This window comes from Notolepis coatsorum, assembly GCF_963971535.1.
Source record: "Notolepis coatsorum genome assembly, chromosome: 3".
Lineage (NCBI taxonomy): Eukaryota > Metazoa > Chordata > Actinopteri > Aulopiformes > Paralepididae > Notolepis > Notolepis coatsorum.
This window is the reverse complement of record NC_140167.1, coordinates 21,980,245-22,001,084: the sequence shown is the minus strand read 5'-3', so window position 1 is coordinate 22,001,084 and position 20,840 is coordinate 21,980,245. Positions and strand designations below refer to the sequence as shown.

At 44.6% G+C, this 20,840-nt stretch overlaps 1 protein-coding gene across 1 annotated transcript in view; it reads right to left on the bottom strand.

Moving 5' to 3' along the window:
- The window catches only part of rbks (ribokinase), a 66,221-nt gene that overhangs the window by 6,959 nt on the left and 38,422 nt on the right, over positions 1-20,840 (bottom strand). Inside the window, exons 5-6 of the mRNA XM_084310074.1 lie at positions 20,472-20,563; positions 12,888-13,076 (exon numbers count right to left, since the gene is read on the bottom strand). Coding sequence (XP_084166200.1) covers positions 12,888-13,076; positions 20,472-20,563 — 281 coding nt within the window. The remainder of the gene's footprint in view (positions 1-12,887; positions 13,077-20,471; positions 20,564-20,840) is intronic.

Here is a 20,840-nt window from a genome sequence, read left to right as displayed (position 1 = left end):
GTGTGTGTGTGTGAGCCTGCATGTGTGCCATAGCCTCATCCAACTGTCCACGCATAAACAAGCCAAGCCTCTGATGTGAACGAGGAAAGCTTGTAGTCAATTGAAGACAGAAGGCAAACAATCGTCAGGGTAGAGGGATCGGAGGGGGCGGGGGGGGGAAGGGGTAGACCCACAGTAGACGAGTGTGGATTCGCTTTGTTGTTCGTCCAGCTCCGCAGCCGACCCTGACTCAGCCCATACTAGTTCCTGCCGTGTAAAATGTGTTATTCAGGCTGTGGGAGCAGGGGGAGCGGAGGGCTGATGATGAAAGAGTCAGCGCAGGAGAGAAAGATGAAAACGTGAAGAGTTGTGTTGCTTTGAACAAAGGCCCTAACCCGGAGTTTATGACTTACACTTATGATCTTGTGTTGTAAAAAATGTAAAGAAAGTATGTTTTGAATGTTAAGTTGTGGCATTCATTTGTATACATGGTAAATGGTGCATTTATATAGTGCTTTTATCCAAAGCGCTTTACAATTTGTTCCTCACATTCACCCATTCACTCACACATTCACACACCGATGGCGGAGGCAACCATGCAAGGTGCCAACCTGCTCATCGGGAGCAATTAGGGGTTAAGTGTCTTGCTCAAGGACACTTCGACACACCAGGGAGAAGCGGGAATGCTGTGGTATCAAACAATGATACCTAAGTAGTTAATCTGATCGGTGTCAGTGAGCCAATACAATACAATTCAATTCAATTGTATTTGTCATTAACACAATGTGCTGGCACATATGAAAATGAAATAAGCAAGAAGCTCGTTCCAAGATATAACATTTCTTCTGTTCAACCACAATCCAGAATCATCCAAAATGTAACAACGCCCCCAATTGGCTCACACAGCACACGCAACACACATAACTCAAAGTACGGTATTGGGGGGGGGGGGGGGGGGGGGGAGTAGCGTTTTGGTACTGGTATTGGCATCAACAATTACATTTCTAAACCCATCTTCAAACCCATCATTTTCTACCTCAGTGATAGAAGCTTCTCCGTTAACATCGGAAATTGCTCCTCCCCCTCTGCCTCTCTCTCCTGCGGGGTCCCACAAGGCTCCATCCTTGGCCCTATTCTATTTTCCCTATATATGCTGCCCCTTGGTCTGGTCATTCAAAAACATAATATCTCTTTCCATTTTTATGCCGACGACACTCAGGTCTATCTCCCATGAAACCTAATAACAAATCCAATCTTGACAGCCTCCGATCCTGTATAGACGACATAAAATGCTGGATGGCACAACATTTCCTACAACTTAACCATTCTAAATGTGAAATCCTCCTTTTTGCCCCCCAAACCAAACCAGTGTCATCGCCAGCAGCCTGGGTAACCTGTCTGCCCTAGTTCAGCCCCTTCGTGAAAAACCTGGGTGTGTTCTTTGCCCCCAAATTTTGTTTCAATAAGCAGGTGAACTCTGTGGTGAAGGGGTGTTTTTTCCAGCTTCGGTCCATAGCTAGGATCAAGGCCATTCTCTCCCCCTCAAGTCAAGTCAAGAGTTTTATTTGTCACGGCATACAAGCATACAGTGACCTCAGACCTTGAGAGAGTCATTCACGCCTTCATATCCTCACGATTAGATTATTGCAAATCCCTGTACCTGGGGCTTAATAAGTCGACCATAGCCCGCCTCCAGCTACCCCGACACGTGATGCAAGGCTTCGTCCACATTGCAGCCGGCCAGTGGGAGGCATGGCCTAACAGCGTTCGAGACAGGGGAGGGTAGAATTGGACAATACAAAATTGGGATGGGAGAAAAATAGAAAATGGGAGAAAAAGTTGATAAAAAATAAAAAAAATAAAGCCCTTAACACATTGGGCGCCAATAACGTCGTACAACGTGTTTCAAGGTCATGCTAATTCTGCCAAACCACGGCGTACGACGTTATTGATGTCATATTTCATTTTTTCACCATGGTATTCATAATTCCCTCACCCAGCCTCGGCTGATACAGTGGGAGCCTGCACAACTCTGCAACGCTTCAATAGTGCCGCCTGGTGGATGATCGGCGAGTTACAACCGGAAATGGATCTCTGGTGATCTCCGTGCATCTGGCAAATGCGTCCGGCACTCACATATTGTTGCGGGACTCTAGACACACATCCGTGTATATCGATCGCTGCCATAACTCAATAATCGATATGATTTGGGCGTTTATTATTATTATACAAACCGGAAATGGATCTAGTAGATTGCGTCAAATAAGTGGGATCTTTTTCCTCCAGTCTCATCGGCGAATGGTAAGAGGACGCTGACGTCATTTTCAGCGTGTTTGTTTATTATTATTAATGCAAACTGCTCTGATCAATATATCACCCATACTACATAAAGCATTTACTGACGATCATGGAATTATAAACGACCCCCCCCCGTTCATCCGCGCATGATAAGTCATAATGTTTAGGATCATGTACAGTTGACATTTTTTATATAGCGTGTATCTAATCTATATATGCGTTTATGCCTATAACTCACATTCTAGGAATTACTGCAGAAAACGATAAAAACATATTTATATTCTAGACGGTATTTTCGTATGAATCTATGAATGAAAAAGTATAACGTTCCTACATCCTGAACGATAGATAATCGATGTTGAATGGGCCATAGTAATGTCAATTTAGCAATACAATTTAAAAAGTCATAGCCCTGCAAAGAAGGTAAACATCTCCATAGGCTTAGAGTGGTGGCAGAGAGTGGTATGAGACGGGCAAACTCTGTGGCAGTTAATGTGTTAATGGTAAGGCCCCCTTTTACCTAGCAGACCTCACCCCCTATACCAACGTCAGGGTCCTCAGATCGGCTGATAAGGGTCTCCTAACCACCTGTAGGTCCAATTTCAAGTCTAGGGGGGGGGGGGGGGGGGGGGTGCTTTTGCTGCCGCAGCCCCTGACCTCTGGAACAGCATCCCCACGTCCATCAAATCTCCATCGCCCCCTCCATCGAGTCTTTTAAATCTAAACTCAAAACTCCCCTATATTCCCCAATATATATATTGACTCTTGCCTTGTTTGTTTTGACGTGTTGTTCCGTTTCTTTGTTTGTCTGTTGGTTGTTTATATTTTCTGTTTATTTATACTTTAGGAGCAAGTTGTTTTTTTTGCTACGCGACTCACTGTGAAGCACTTCAAGTGTCATGTTTAAATGTGCTATACAAATAACTGATTGATCAAAAATACCCAGCCCTAATTGAAAATAAATGAAATCTCTCAAATGCCATCTGACCCCAGTCTGATCAATATGACCAAATGCATCCAAGTGACCCTGGAATATAGTGAATATATTTGAGTGTGATTGCTTCATAGGGGAGTGCACTGAACGGTAGCCGAACCAGCAGAGAGACCGCAGGTGACTCACAGTGTTGACACCAAGCGGCCTCACATCAGGCTCGCGGGGCCTCCGCCAACCCGCAGAAAAAACAAACGCCATAGAAAATTCACAGTGAGCAAAGCCCGCTACTGACCAGCTTAGGGCCAAACGCAGTACCAACCACTTACACACTACTACTACTGCTGCCACTCCAGGAGCCAGCAGAGGAGCCAAAACAGTGTTTTCCCTGAAGAAGCAATCTCAGCCGAGAGGCATCCGCTAGGAGAGCGGTTCCCTGAAGAAAGAAGGCATAACAAACACCAGCGTTTCTCTTTGTTTAATGTCCTGATAACAATCTGGTGGGTTTTCTCTCTCTTCTCAGAAAAAGTCTGAAAAAAACCTTACTTACTGGAAGGGGGATTAGTTCGTCCAAACGAGTTAAACACTCCTGAATTTATGGGGGCCATCAAAGAGCAGGAGGGGTAGAGTCTGTGTGTATAACGTGTGTGTGTGTGTGTGTGTGTGTGTGTGTGTGTGTGTGTGTGTGTGTGTGTGTGTGTGTGTGTGTGTGTGTGTGTGTGTGTGTGTGTGTGTGTGTGTGTGTGTGTGTGTGTGTGTGTGTGTGTGTGTAAAAGGAGGGGGGGGGGGGGGTACAACAGTCCCGACCACAGCATGGCTGTACAGTTTTCTGCTGACTGGTGCAGGCCTGAGAGGTGAGTCACGGGAGAAGAAAAAGAAGAGAGAGAGAGGTGGGGGGGGGGGGGGAGTTCTCCAGAGGGCTATATAGTTGGAGAGAGTGATTGTGTGTTGTCATGAGTGTGTGTCTGTGCGTGTGTACAGTATCTGTACAAAATAAGTGGGGGGGGGGGGGTCAACTGCAGTTGAGGAAAGTGTGTTTTGTTTCTTATAATAATATTTTAAAATTGAAGTATGAATACAACTCTATTCTGGGCAAGCAGGTTAGCACCAAAACTCAGACAGAAGCAAGCCTCTTCCGTGTTTTGGTACCACAGTTGTGCTCACATTTGCAATCGTTCCGTGCCCGGGGACGCCGATTCGCTCCCCAAACCACCTTTTCAAGTGGTCCCGATAATCCGTCACCGGGGACGGAACGTAGCGTTCTCATTACACTACTTTTGGGGCAGTGCAGACAGGTCTCTCACTTCCGTCTTCGGAAAGGACTACCGTGTACTACTGTGTGCGATGCTGCAGCAATGTTTCTTTTTCTTTTTTGTTATTTCTAATAGAGATTCCAGTTTTTATTTTAATTCAATTTTTATAACTACGGTGATCTCATTCACACTAACATACCGAGTTTGCTGTTAAACTCGAGACTCTGGGCCTTTTCGCTTCACTACTAATTTATAGTTGTGGTGATGCAGAGACCTCCACTACCTGTTGCACAGCCACTGATAGGTTCCTAAACCATATCTCTTGTGTCAAAAATACTGCAGGAACTATTGTGCAAAATAATCTTAAAAAAAAATATATATATATATAGATATTTTTCCAATATTTACTCAAGGTGCTAAAAGTGCTTCCTCTTGATGACGTCTTCATTTTATCTGCTTTAGCTGCTAAACTCACGCAGACAGGAAGCTAGAGCGCGTCGCAGAGCCCCCCCGGTGACGACACCATGGCCCCGCCGATGCCGGTGTGAAATGACTCAGCCTCCTTTGAAAAATTACAATCAGGAAGAGTAAAACCCCAGTGGTCACCACATCCCCAATGAAAATGGCTGCTTACACCCCTTTCCAGTTGACAAACTGCCAGATCATTAGCCCTGCTAAGGGGAAATGCCAGTGAAAAGGAGTGCAAAGCCTGAGACTAAGGCCGTTTTCACACCTGGCTCGTTTGGAGCTGTTGATCCGAAACCTGGAGCGTTTACCCACTATTTCGGTTCAGTTGGGCATATATGAACACAGCAATCACATTCTGTTGCGGAACAAAACAAGCGGACCGAGACCACCTAGAGAGGGTGGTCTCGGCGCATTTCCAAACGAACCCGACGCGACTCGTATGCTGTGAGAATGCAATCGATTTAGCAAACCGACACAAGAGCAGCGATGACTCGGTACACTGCCTCGTTGATATTTGGGCAGACGATCACATTCGTCAGATGCTGGAGAACACGCAAGTGTACAGAAAGTTTAGTGACTGTAGTGACGCTGCAACAGCAGCACCGTGCGAGACAACACCTCCTCTCTCTCTCTCCCTCTCACTGACTCTCTCTCCCTCTCTCTCTCACAGAGAGAATGAATGTGGACTGTTCCATCGGGGAGCTTCGGTGGTAATGTGAGTGGCTACAGACCGCTGCACTTAAATATAAACATTAGTCTACCTGGAGACTCAATGAGGTAATTGTAGATGTCGCCATAAGACGCTTCTGGCCATTTAGTGGATCATTGTTTCATTATCCTGTTCGGCTGAAAGGACACTGGCCACCGAAGCTCCCCCCTCTGATGGAACAGTCCACATTCATTCGTGCGTCATCTCGCGTCTCCAGACTCTGTGGGCAATCTGCGCATGTACATGGGTAATAATAGGTGCTTTAAAATGGGCTTTTTCGCTGCCGATTTAGTTCTGATCGATTAGGAATGGCTCGCGCCGTGTTCAGGAGATTGAGGCGCATAAAAGACTATTCGATCATGTCTCTAGCACCCCCACAGCCGTATCTGCAACCACTTACATCACGGCTCTCATCCACATTCATTCATTTGCTCCCCCGCTCTCTCCTCCCCGATTTCAATGTAACGCGGAGATTCAGGGTTGGGGGGGGGGGGCACACCCCAAAATCTGACCAATGAGTGATAGTTTGCTCGCGCGTGCGTTTGTTTTGGTCCGTGTGAACACAGTCGTGTGAACACAAACGAACTAAGAATCAAGTGCAACAATTGTATCATAATAGTCCCTGAATCGGAACAAAGCAAACGAACTACAGGTGTGAAAACACCCTAAGAGTCCTTAAAGGGATATTTCACTTTCATAGAACTTCATCAAAATCGTCGGGAAATGTGTCACAATTCAGAGGTCTTGCCTCTATCTAAACCAGGTGTAGCAGTCTGAAAATATTGTATATTATTCAGGACTGCTGACTGGTGTTTTATATTCCCTTTGTACACAAAGACATCATTGATATTCCCACGAGCAATGATATGAGTTTCTCTTCCTTCTATCGACTGAAGTATGGACTATACACAGTATCGCTGGACCATGATCAACATCCTTCCTTGTGTGACTAGTAGGCGGGACCAGCAGGGGGCGGTGTCTGACAGAGAGTGTTGGAGAGAGATGGAACGTGATATGGGAGCGGAAGACGGAAAGAGAACCTCTTCGGCAGTGAACTTGAACACGAGCGGTCGCAACGGACGGGGGCTCTGGAGAGCCCTGTTGCAGGAGTTATGCCAGAGGGCCCCGTGAGATAGCAACGGGTGATAGGAAGTACTTGCTAGTGGACACGATATCCTAGCAGTACCAGCGATAGTGTGTGAACAATTAGTGCAGAGCCAGGCACTAACAATCGGGTTATAATAGTTACTGTGTGCGGTATAAGTAACGTGCGGCTAACCAAGTATCAAAGTCCTTAACAATCGAGTTATAGTAGCTACTGTGTGCGGTATAGAGTGCGAGCCCCGAGACGAGCGTGGGCCAACAACCGGGCTGCTCCGGCTGACTTCAACCAGATCTGCACCCGGCTGCCTGCAATCAGTCTGCTCCGGCTGCCTTCAATCAGACCTGCACCCGGCTGCCTGCAGCCTACGGGAGTTTGTCCCGTCTAGCAGGGGTCGTCATCGCTCAGCACACGCTCTCAGCCGGCGCTGCCTCTCTGCCAGCTCCGCCTGCTAACATCCTCACCGAGAGCGTTCGACGCCATCTTGCTTTCCGGACAACAGTGGCGTGGCGAGGCGGCCATTTCGGATGAGTACAAATGGGCATTGATGCTCCCGAGTTATTATACAGTATACAGTGTGGTGCAGCCTGCGGGCGAAAGTAACGTTGCTACTACCATTCCATAGGGGTACCCCAAACAATATATGCCGGCATTAAGATAGGACTTTACTGGTATTTTGTGGGCCCACTCTTTCGTTTTCTGATTATTTCTTTTGAGTGTGATACCGTGTTGGTGTAATAATATTTTCCCATTCAGTGAACCCTGTTATTCCTCCCCTATGTCCTCCCTTCTTTCCCCATATTACGGAGTAGAGCAGTATATGTAAACCCTTTTCAAGATTCAAGAGTTGGTATTGATATTGTGTCTAGCCCAGACGTGGGCCGCACTTAGTCTGGGTACAACGAGAGCACTTGGTGCCTAGAGCGTAATCATCTAATGATCAGACTGTAATTATTGTGTAACAATAACCATGGTGCAATAATCACCAGACGTAGCTATGGTGTAACTAGGCCAATGATATAATAATACTCAGACTGAATGGGAGCACGGTGTGTGTGTCTTTTATTGAGCCTAATCCTAACCCTTTGATGCAGGTAATATATCTATTATTAACCCCTTCCTATTCAACCTTCCCTTTTCCACTGTAAGGTTTCTGGTGTTAATGAGGGAGGGTACTGCTTGCGGGGGGAACCAAGTTATTTATTTACCATTCGGTCATTAGGTGTGGGGGGGTGCTAAGGGGACAATGGGGAGAGTGAGGGCGTGTTGGGGAGTACTGCTGACTGCCCAAGAGAGAGGGAGGAAGACCAGAGTACCGGACTAGGTTTGTAAATCCTGGGCCTCATACACCCCCACTGCCAGCCTTCAGTTGACGCTCCTGACCCCAAAGACGGAGGTGCAGCTAGCCAGAGTTCTACTGTGTCTCGCTACCTAGTGACCGTGCACCACAGTTCCCACGAAGTAGGGATAATCCACCCTGCTACACAGGGGTGGGCAATTATTTTTCCCAGGGGGCCGAATGAGCAACTGAAAATATGTTGGAGGGCTGGGCCAAAATTCCAAACTCAATTATGCATAATATACATTTTATTTCTATATAAAAAGCAGTAAATGGCATTGTTTTGACCCTTGGTAAGAGTGTATGTTATTATTTGGCAATTAAAAGGTGAGGTTAGCTTTCAAAAATATCATTTATTCAAATAGAATTTATTTCCAAAATGATAAACAAAATGTGAAACATTAATAACAAAGGGCATTTTGAGTTTCATATACTATTGAAACAAGGATTTTCTTAGCTTTCTAAAGACATCACATCATCTTATAGCAAAAATAAACAAGACATGTCACTGAACTGTGTAAAGAAAAGTGTCCCAGTTTGTAGCCTTTTTTACTTTACATGCCTATATTAAACATTTAATGTTTTCAGAACTGTGCAAAAAAAAGAAAAAAAAGATCAAGTGTCCCATTTCACTTATTATATTTCCACATTTTAGTGTTCTTCAGTTCTTTTTTTTTCATTCAGTGTGAGAAATCCAGTCTCTGTTGAGCTTTAACAAGTCCATCAAAGTCAGGTTGCATGTCTGAGGTGGAGATGCGAAGCACAGCTGCCAGATGTTCATCAGTGAGAGAGGATCTGTACCTGGACTTGGTAAACGTCATCATGACTGAGAATGTCTGTTCACATATGTAGGTGGATCCAAAGAGAACCAACATCTTCTGAGCATGTCTCCTCATGTTTGGAAAGTTCTCCTCCTTGAGAGCAGATTAGAACTCTAGCAGTGATGCTGACTTAAAGTGCTCTTTCAGTAGTGAATCAGACTGCAGGTCAATGAGTTCAAGCTGAACAACTATCAACACTGCAGGTAAAGGGAGAGGAAACCAGCTGCATTTCATCCTCAACCTTTTTGAAATCTTGAAAACGCCTTGAAAATTCATCATGCAGTGCTCCCAACATGGATGAGTACCTGTTCCGGTGATCAGCTGATGGTTTGACTTCTTTCAGGGTTTTCATGTGTTTGAGATTGTTGCTGCCTAGTTGCCTTGAAATTAATTGCAACTTTGTCATGAAGGCTGTGAGGTTTCTGTCCTTGCGCTCTCACTCGTTCTGTTCCTTTAACCACCCTCGCTTTGTTTTCATTCATTTTCTGTCAATTGGTTCTATCCCCTCGTTCACACGTTTCTCCCCGTTGACGTCATCAGAGACGTCGCTGATTGGTTCTCTCACTTCCCCACGCTTTTCAATCACATTCCCCAGCTGTCACTGCTTTCTCCCCGTTGACGTCATCAGAGACGTCGCTGATTGGTTCTCTCACTTCCCCACGCTTTTCAATCAATCGATCCCTCATTATTTATACCCCGTTTTTCCCCACCCTAAGTTGTTGGATCGTCTTGTTTTGTCGCCTTGATTTGTCTCTGGATGTTTTTCCCCGTTGCTGCTGCTGCTGCCTTTTTCTCTGTGCTGTTCTCCAGGAATTCCTAGAAGCCTTCGCTTGGATACCTGCTCCCGTGGCGCGCGCTCGCCTCCACTGTTGTTCCAGTTCCAATTACGCATCTCGTCTGGGTGAGTTATCTATTTGACTGTTCTTGACCTATTCCGTTTTTCGTGTGTAAACTTACACTGAAGACTACCACCTTTTTGTCAAACAGTCACTCACCCAGCCATTATCTATTTTTGCTTGTTCCTTTATGGAATGATATTTTGGGATCTACCATCTCCCTCTGTGTGCTAGCTCACACCGAAGATATTATTTCACAATTGGACAGTGTGTTTACATGAAGATATCCACTGTGTGTTTGCTCACACCGAAGATATTATTTCACAATTGGACTGTGTGTTTACATGAAGATATTCACTGTGTGTTCACATGAAGATATTCACTGTGTGTTCACATGAAGATATTCACTGTGTGTTTACATGAAGATATTCACTGGGACTGTGTTTGGATTTAGCTCACTGTGTTGTTAACACGAAGATTTTCACTTGGGCTGTTTTTGGAATTGTGCTCTCTGTGTTGTTAACACGAAGAGATTCACTTGGGCTGTGTTTGGAACTGTGCTCACTGTGTTGTTAACACGAAGAATTGTACACCCTGTTCTCCTGCTCGTTTAAGACTGCTCTGTCACTGACTCGTTCCCTCTCTCCCTCTCTCGGTCTCGCAACAACATCTGAGAACCCACCGAGAGGATTCTGCAGAGCGGTTCAGAAGTCAACACCTGCTTCCCAAGACAACCCTCACGGGAGAAGCTGCAGAGCAGCAGAACTTTGCCCCTTGATCATTGTACCTGTCTTGTTTGACCTGCTTTCCCTGTTTCTCTTATTCTTAGTACCAAATAAACAAGCCCTCGTATTTGGCAACTCTGAATCCTACTCTCTTGTGTCGTTGCGTTTGGGGTCGGTGTCAAACCATAACAAAGGCTTTCACATGGCTATGCATTTCATGAGCAAAAATGCCCTTGCCCTGCAGTTGTGTGTTCAGTAGGGATGGGTACCGTTCACATTTGAACCGATACGGTACCGGTACCTGTGAATCGATACCGGTACCCAACGGTACCTTTTTTCTGTACCTTAGTCTCAAAAAATGTAATCTACCTACCTCAGTTGTGAAAAAAAAATCCAAACTTCAAATAACCACACTTTCGACCGTTTTCGGCTTGCCCTGACTGCTTTGTTGTTGAATCAAGTCAAATCCTAGGTAAGCGTATATTGTGCGTGTGAACGTTGACATGGAAAAAAAAAAGTAAAAAAAAAAAAGGAATCTTTCGCGGGCCGGTCAGAATCATCCCGCGGGCCGGATACAATGCCCAAGTCTGATCTAAACTAAAGTCATCTGTTGTCCGCTGTCAATGCCACCATTTCACCCAGTCACTTCCATTTATTTTGAGGACCATGTCTAAATAATACTTCGGAAGTATAAACAAACTATACAGCATAATACTGTATAGGCCTATTTTTCTGGGTCAAAGGTACTTTTTATTTTATTGAATTTTTTTTAGCTAATCTTGCCTTTTTCTAAAATATTCAATAAAGGAAATATTTCTCACTTGAGGTATAGTTTGACCAACTGTTTCAGCTGGTCAAACCTTTTACAGAATGTTTAGAATATTTCCTCCAGCAAGGCAGCACATCAAATGCCAAAACCTTTGACTTAAGTGAAATATACCTTTAATAAGGAGCTCTCCACCACACAGCGATTGCGGGTTAGCTTTGCTTTGGAGGACAGGCATGTGTAATATGAGGCGTTTGCCTGTGAAATGGATTCAGCCATTTGCATGTTTTCTTCAGCTATGACTGTCTGAGCCAGGGTTGTGTTAATGATTGACATCATGGGTGCAGAGGACGATTTGATGAAAGTTTACAAGGCGGTGGTGGAAAGCAAAGGTCTACATATTTGACAGGGGAGATTTCAGGCGATGACAGATTTTCCAACAAAACAAAGAGGAGACGTTGCATCATTTCAACTACGGCTATGAGGAGAATGGCGTCATCACTCCCACAGGTTGCATGTTTGATCCAGTCCCTACTGCTCATCGTCACGGTCTTGGTAAAAGTTTTGTGCAGATATTATGTATCTTTTCAACAATTCTATGACTTCCTCGCACACACCAAATTTAAAATGAATTATTTCCTTCACTGCCGGGCTATCCCACACCCAGGGGTAAAACATTTAGGTTACAGACTGGGCAGTACATTAGCAGTGTTCCTGGCTTCAAAAAGCACAGCGAATTGATTAATCGGAGCTAAGTCATCCCACTGTGACATCATCGAGGGATGAGCAATGTGAACGGCTTGGTTAGGCTTGTCAATGTGCAGACTTCAAACCCTGGCCCGACGACAATCAGTACTACTATGTCATTTTCCCCAGCACTTAAATGGGAACACCCAAATGATGAATTCCAATATGCTATTTCCACGGCCAAGTAAAGTTCAATCAGTATTTGTGAACACAAATGATTCCTCCCAAGGCAGAGAAACCAGAGAAGTAAGAATCAACTTGCGATCTCATCACGTATAACAGCTCTTCCATTGACAATGAATTGGGATAGTTGTTTTGTGGACCCACGGAATGTTTGATTGGGTCTATGGAGCAGCTTTAAACCGATGACATCACACATTTGAGATTTATAACTCTAGCTTTCAGATCTGGGAGAGTTGTGTGTTCACTAATATTCTTTAGACCGTCTTAGACCATAGGAATGTATGAATTCTTAAAATGGGCGTAGCCAATAACAGTTCAGGCTGCCAAATCCATATGAAGACTAAGCGAAACCCATTTTCCATAATATGTCCCCAATAAGTAAAAAGAAAAGAAATAAAAGCTAATGGAAACTGATGGGCAAAGAGCTAGTGAGCTAGCTTATAGTAGCACTGTTGCTTTTAATGATGTAGTTCTATGCTATAACCGGATTCAGAGTTCCAAAATAACTAATACAATGATTAGGCCACTGGTATTGGAAGTATTGTTTACATACAGTAATTAGCCATCTAAATATATTGCTAAAAAATATATATAGAAAGATTTTTGCAGTGAATTTTGCATGAATATTCATTCATTTAAAGTTTCAGTTTTTTCAAGGTGGCATTTTGACTCCGCTATCAGGTTCACGCACAAAACAAAGACTACTTAACCTCATCTTTGTCATCCTTACCGTGGTATCCACCGCTGTGACCGCCGTGATGGGGACGTGGTGCCAGGAGGATTCCTGCGCCTTGAGCACCACGCAGCCCTGGGGGCCCAAAGTGACGATGACCGAGCCACAGCCTCGCCTCAACAGCTCCTGGCACGCTCGACCTGCATCCTCCACGCTAGCGACAGGGGAACCAGTCAGAAGCTCTGCCTGAGAGGAGATAGACCACCAGAAGAACATGGATATAAGACACTGGAGGAAGCCTATCTAAGAGCCAGTGTTGATTTAAACAATAGACCTCTCACACGCTCACGTCATTATGACAAGCCCCAGTGCATTTTTCCTATGCCTATGGCAGAAATTCCCGTTTACCAGTAATTGTGTCCTTGATGCTGGGGGTTAATGGGAAAATTGCGTTTCGATTGCGATTTTATGTTCTGGTAACGTTCCGATTTTTTAAATCCAAATTGCTAACCGGATGTTGCAGAGAATGCACTGACGCTGGTGGCGTTGGGTGACTTGATCTACAACTAAGCTAGTTTTGGCTAGCAATTTTAAACTGCAGCTTAAAATTCGAAATCCCTTGCCTTATCAGAGAGAAATGTATATTAGAAGGCTTTGTTCATGGGATGACAGCCTGCATGAGCCACAAAGGAAGTTAGGAGTGATCTATTAATAGTCATTCATTTTCCTAAAGATGCAACAAAGACTGAAGACTTGGGAGCTGCCGGAAAATACGTCATACCTGTGTGCGTACTTCATGTGGCAGGAAAATTACATTTGCTCCCTTTCCCCCACAGTCTTCGTCAGAAGCATGATTCACTGACCCCCACCTTCCCCTCAATATTAAACAGGTCCACCACATAGATTCCATATACTGTAGGATTCAAATCTTGTTACACTGCACCCACTCTCTGTGTCCCTGTTCCAGCCTGTCCCCACTACAATATGACAATTACATGCTAATTGGAAGCTATTTCCATGGCCTTTTCTTCTATGAGTTTTTGAACAGGCAGGTTAGGTTTATTAAGTACAAATTATTATTGACAAACACAGTGCAGCAAAGGGCCTCTTGAGAGGGGCATAATTCATTTAAAAAAACTAATTAAAAACTGAATAATATGAACAAGTTTTAAAGGAAGTTCACCCAAAACAACAACAAAAAAACATATTCTTCCTCTACCCCAGAGTGCCTATTGATCCATCCAGATAGTTTTGGTGTGACTTGCTGAGTTTTGGAGTTTTCAGCCGTAGAGATGCCCTAACTCCGATACAATGGAGCTAAACAGCAATTATTTTGTGGTGCTCCATTGTATTTGAGTGATGGCACACATTTTTATAGCTGAAAATGTCAAACCTCAACAAGTCACACCAAAACAATCTGGATGGATATATAGATAGCACTCGGGGGAAGAGGGAAAAATATGATTTTTTTTGTTTTGTATTTTGGGTGAACTTCCTTGTTCTGTGGCATCTTCAAGTGACACTTCCTGGAGCACTGACAATAGGATATTTCATGGACACTGTCACAAGTACCCGTGCTGGGGGTGAATTTTCATGGATATAGACAAATTGTGTTGGTTCAACAAGCATTCTATAAGCCAAATTCCCGATGGGCATCGTATTCATACTGCAGTCAACCGAGGAGTTCCGGACAACGTGTCTCTTGATGTCTCCGGGTTCTATAGCCTTTAGGATTTTAGGAAAGAGTTCACAACAATGTGTCGAACTTTCCACGTTCAAAAGGAAAAACATCACAGGAATTCCATTCCAACAATAGGATAAATAGGCTATTTCATGGACACTGTGTGACAGCACCGGGTACATTTCCAGGGATATAAATAGATGGATAGAGAGATAGAGAGATACTGTAGAGGTGCCCAGATGGTGGAGAGCCTCTGTTTTGGATGTCGGTAGTGTGACGATCAAAGCTGAGTTTATCGTCAAGGGTGATTCCAAGGTACTTGAAGCCCTCCACCATCTCAACTGGTTCACTGTTGATGGAGATGCGTCAGTGGGCCAGTTCCTTAGTCTTAGTGACATTCAGGAGTAGGTGGTTCTTAGTGGGAGATGGAGTGATGACAGGCCATGACTGAGTTATTATCCTTGAGGAGTGAAAGTATGGCTGTTTCATCTGAAGATTTGAAGTATTGTATACTAAAGAGGGGCTGAGACAGGCATTGGTGTAGAGGGTGTATAGGAACAGGCTCAGAACACAGCCTTGGGGGGTTCCAGTGTTGGTGATGATGGTGGGTAGATGTAGTGGTGCATATTGGCATATTGTGTTGGTTCACCACGGTAAGCAATGCTTTGAAGTGAAGTCTATTTGGTTGGAAAGGTTCAAGCATTCTATAAGCCAACAAAGTACAGATATGCATCGTATTTATTCTGTCAACCGAGGAGTTCCGCACAACGTGTCCCTTGATGTCTCCGGGTTCTATAGCTTATAGGAAAGAGATCACAAAGTGTAGAACGTTCCACGTTCAAAAGGAATAACATCACGGGAAAAGAAAAAAGAGTATGCAGCAAAGGGTGTATGAAAGTGTGCGCGAGATCTCAATTGACACATTGGGACGATAAAGAAGGAATGCAGATCCCGGCGCGGCGTGCAAGGTCTTAGGTGGACATCAAAGATAATCCCCTTCACTACAAAACACTTGGGCATGCTATGTGGGCTGTGGATCAAAGGGTGCTCGCACTTTGTCATCATAAAGCCCCCTTTGGCTTTAGCATGTTTCACAGAGAGACCACACACATTCTCTTACACACACACACCTGTCCGGAATGTGCGCTGGGCGACCCCCACATTGCAAGGTCAAAGCAGGGGTGACAGTTACATTGAATGGGGGCGCCAAGTCCCCCCCCCCCCCCCCCCCCCGCTCCTGTGATTTGTCAAAGTGAACAATGGCCCCTTGACAGTTGAAGAATAAGCTGCAGTGAGTGTATGGCAGCTTCCAGAGCCCTGTGCCACCCGTGTAGCGGCCCGGTGCCAAGCGAGTCGAAGAGAGCATCTTCTTAGTCATCAAGACGGGGTGGAGGGGGATCAGTCTACCTCTGTCTCTGTGCACAGGACGACTGAGTCATCTCTCTGCCCTCGTGCTGTGTGTGTGTGTGAATGAATGAATGAATGAATGAATGAATGAATGAATGAATGAAAACTTTATTTAACAGATTGCAGAATGGGTACAATACAGTACGGCTCAATACATACAATTGTTAAGGGGATGCAGACCTGAGAAAGACGTTTGTCTTGTTTCCATCAGGGTCCCCCATTTTCAATTCATATGGACATTTATGACATACACAACATACATGACATTTATGGCATAGGGACATATAGGTATTTAGTACTGATACATTTGTGACATAAACGGTATTCAAATATACAGTACTGTTACCCCTAGATCCTGACAGAGTATATACATATGATGGGGAGGGGACTGTACATTAGGAGGGGGTGGGTGGGTGGGAGAGAAATATACATACGGCGGGGAGGGAATATATACATGCGGTGGGGAGGAGACTGTCTATTAGGAGGTGGTGGGGGTTTTGGGCATTTACGGTGGCCAGTTTCGAATTGCAGCCTCCCGTTGTCTGAGTGTTTGTGGGTTTATCGTCAACTGAGTGAGCACCTGTTATGTTGTGTTTACCATATACAGTATGTGCCAGTGTGTCGTGTCGTGTGTATGTTTCAGACTAAGGGTCAAATAAGATTTAAAATTTTATTTATAAAAAAAATTACAAACACACTTTACAATCAAAAACAACACTTGTGAAAAAGAAAACAAAATAAATTTAAATAACAAAAAACAGGGTCATTCACCGATCTTTTCCATCCAAACTACACAAAGTCACACCAACTCCAGCCATCTCCCCCACCTCTCCTCAAACCTTTCCCTCCGTCAGTGGCGGACTTGGGCATGGGCAGCATGGGCAGCCGCCCATCTTGTTGAGGGTGGCATGAGGAGGCTAAATTATTGTATTATTATCTATCACTCTCTCAGTCAGATACACTAAGATGAAGTAATAAAATAGTAATAGAAGTTAATAAAAGTATTTGTTTGATACAGGATTTGTCCAATGTAGCGTTAATTAGGCAATCGTGAAACTTGAAAGGGCGGTCGTAGGTTCGCCCAGAGCGGCATTTTCCTCCAAATACATCATTTTGTTACATGTATTTACATAATACATATTATATACATCCTACCCTCTCTCCTCCATACATCCTACCCTCTCTCCTCTGTACATCCTACCCTCTCTCCTCCATACATCCTACCCTCTCCTCCGTACATCCTACCCTCTCTCCTCTGTACATCCTACCCTCTCTCCTCCATACATACTACCCTCTCTCCTCCATACATCCTACCCGCTCTCCTCTGTACATCCTACCCTCTCTCCTCCATACATCCTACCCTCTCTCCTCCATACATCCTACCCTCTCTCCTCCATACATCCTACCGTCTCCTCCATACATCCTACCCTCTCTCCTCCATACATCCTACCCTCTCTCCTTCGTACATACTACCCTCTCTCCTCCGTACATACTACCCTCTCTCCTCCGTACATCCTACCCTCTCTCCTCCATACATCCTACCCTCTCTCCTCTGTACATCCTACCCTCTCTCCTCCATACATCCTACCCTCTCTCCTCCATACATCCTACCCTCTCTCCTCCATACATCCTACCCTCTCTCCTCCATACATCCTACCCTCTCTCCTCCATACATCCTACCCTCTCTCCTCCATACATCCTACCCTCTCTCCTCCATACATCCTACCCTCTCTCCTTTGTACATCCTACCCTCTCTCCTTCGTACATCCTACCCTCTCTCCTCTGTACATCCTACCCTCTCTCCTTCGTACATCCTACCCGCTCTCCTCTGTACATCCTACCCTCTCTCCTCCACTCACTTCCCCGAGCTGCTCGCTCTCCCACTCGGTCACGTTGGCAACGGGAGATGGAGGCTCTCGGCGCGTCTCGACGTCTCGTGGTCCCTCTCCTTCTCTTCCGTCCTCCTTCTCCTCACCTTTTTAGGCATCTCTTTATATAAATTAATTCTCAGACTTATGAATGTCCTCTATCTCTATGTTTCACACTTTCATTTCTCAAGTTTGGCCTAGATCTGTAGGTCATTATGAAATGCGTCTGAGTAAGTCAAATAAAATTACATGACATACCGTCACCCAGGGGTAGCAGTTAATTTCAGTCTATGTTTCCCCCCCCCCGATACTGAGGGTAAGGTAGCAACGTGCTGGAGAAAATCCACTCCCTAAACTAACCGAATTGATCCTGTCCCCTTTTTTATATTAGAATAAGAAAAGATTGTATGTTTTTTTTTTGTATATGATGCCCTTGACCTGACACTTGAAGAAAAAGAGAGAGAAGAGAAGAGAGAGAAACTCTCGCTTTCATGTCAAACTCCTTACCGACACGCACGCGCACACACGCACGCGCACACACACACGCACGCACGCACGCACGCACGCACGCACGCACGCACGCACGCACGCACGCACGCACGCACGCACGCACGCACGCACGCACGCACGCACGCACGCACGCACGCACGCACACACACACACACACACACACACACACACACACACACACACACACACACACACACACACACACACACACACACACACACACACACACACACACACACACACACACACACACACACACACACACACACACACACACACACACACACACACACACACACACACACACACACACACACACACACACACACACACACACACACACACCTGGCTAGAGTGCCTCTGTAGTGTCCACCCCCTTCTGTCACCACATCAAAAGGAGGCACCGCGCAAACACATCACCTTCACTTTACCCCAAAGGAGGGTGGGGTGGGTGGGGGGGGTCTTAGTGACTCAACCACACTGAACACATCTCCCCTGTTGTTGTTTTCACTATGATTCCCATGGATCACGGCCCCCATGCCGCTCATCTGTCATCGTCAAGACAGACAAGACAGCAGGTTTCCATGACACTGGTGATTCACCGTCTTAACCGTAAAAAAAAGAAAAGGGGCGTGAAGAGACGGGATCGTTGTTACCCCCCCCCCCCCCCCGTCATGCCGGAGGGGTTTACCTGGATGTTTGAAGGCTACAGAGGAACTATTGATGTAGCAGGGGGGTCACGACCCAGGAGATACAGTTAACTGACTGTGAACAGTGGTGTGTGTGTGTGTGTGTGTGCGGCTACATACAGTAGATCCGTCATAAAAGCAGAGAGGAGACAGATGGTGTTTTGGAAGGTACTGCCGACCACCGGTTTGTTTTTAAATCGGAACCTAAAGTTCCACTGCTCAGGTGATTGGAGTTGGGCAATCCAACATTCAACTATGGGCCTCAGCGGCCGAGAAAGTAAAGGCCATGATCTAGCAGCGAAGTGGGGTCGGGGTGTTGGTCCTGAGGGGTCCTGGGGTGGGAGTGGGGGAGGACACATCTTTTGTAATGTCTGTGGCAACTTAGTTTTATTTTATATTCAGTTTTTTATAATTTTTATTATTTCTATTTATTGTCATTATTGTCATTGTCATTGTCATTATTATTATTATTATTATTATTATTATTATTATTATTATTATTATTATTATTATTATTATTATTATTATTATTATTATTATTATTATTATTATTATTATTATTATTATTATTATTATTACTACTGTTATTGTCATGTGAAGTCCTGTCTAGTATTGTTTATTATTATTATTATTATTATTATTATTATAATAATAATAATAATATTATTATTATTATTATTATTATTATTATTATTATTATTATTATTATTATTATTATTATTATTATTATTATTATTATTATTATTATTATTATTATTATTATTATTATTATTATTATTATTATTATTATTACTGTATTGTGTTTTGTCTGTCATGTGGAAGGAAAAAAGAAAAACAATAAAAAGATTTGATAAAAAATAATGAAAAAGAATCTGAACCTAAAGTATAATTGTGCGACTGGCAGAAATAACAGCTTTTGCTAAACCGACGAAGACACGTCCCTCAGTTCCAAGAGTTCATCCTCTCAAAACACAACATGTGGCAGAGACAGACACGTCGTGAGCCCTGTCCAACAAACGGATATTAACCCTTTCACTGCCACGCGACCGTCGGTTGTGTGATAGTAAAGGGTTAACCTTCTGTCGTGTGGCAGTGAAAGGGTTAACCGGCTTATCTTAAAATAATTCAAAACAAACGCACATATTTGCTCCGCCAGAATAGCCTATATACCGTAGGTAATCCTTTGTGTATGTGTGCCTGTGTGTACACACAAACACAAAATATTCCCTATAATAGATAGGCTATTCTGACGGTGCAAATATGCAGACACACACACACACGCACACACACACACTCTCACACATACTGTGTACACACTCGCATGTGTGTACTGGTGTGTTAGTATGAGAGTGTGTATGAGAGACATACTGTAGTATAGGCAATCAGCGTTTATGTGTGTGTGTGTGTGTGTCTGTGTGTGTGTGTGTGTGTGTGTGTGTGTGTGTGTGTGTGTGTGTGTGTGTGTGCACGTGCAGTGATTCATCACCTCAGGCTCATTACAGCAGAACACATCAGACATTCTGTAGAAATCTGGGTCCAGATCTGGAACGGCCGGCGCAGGGTTGAATACCGTCTTCACTGGAGTAAGAAAGGATAACAATAGTGCAGAATGATATTAGATAGTGCAGAATGATATTCGATAGTGCACACAAAGTGATGAAACAATGTAGGCGGCTGGGTGGCGCAGCAGACATTGCGCTCGTCACCAATGCAAGAGACACCGGGTTCGACTCCGGCTGTCGGCGTTGTCTCCGGCTTTGGCCAGTCGTCATACTAACTCAATTGGCAGAGTTAGCGGGTGGAAGTCGGTGGGTGGTAATCTGGACGTTGTGGACAGCGACTCCTACAGGTCGGT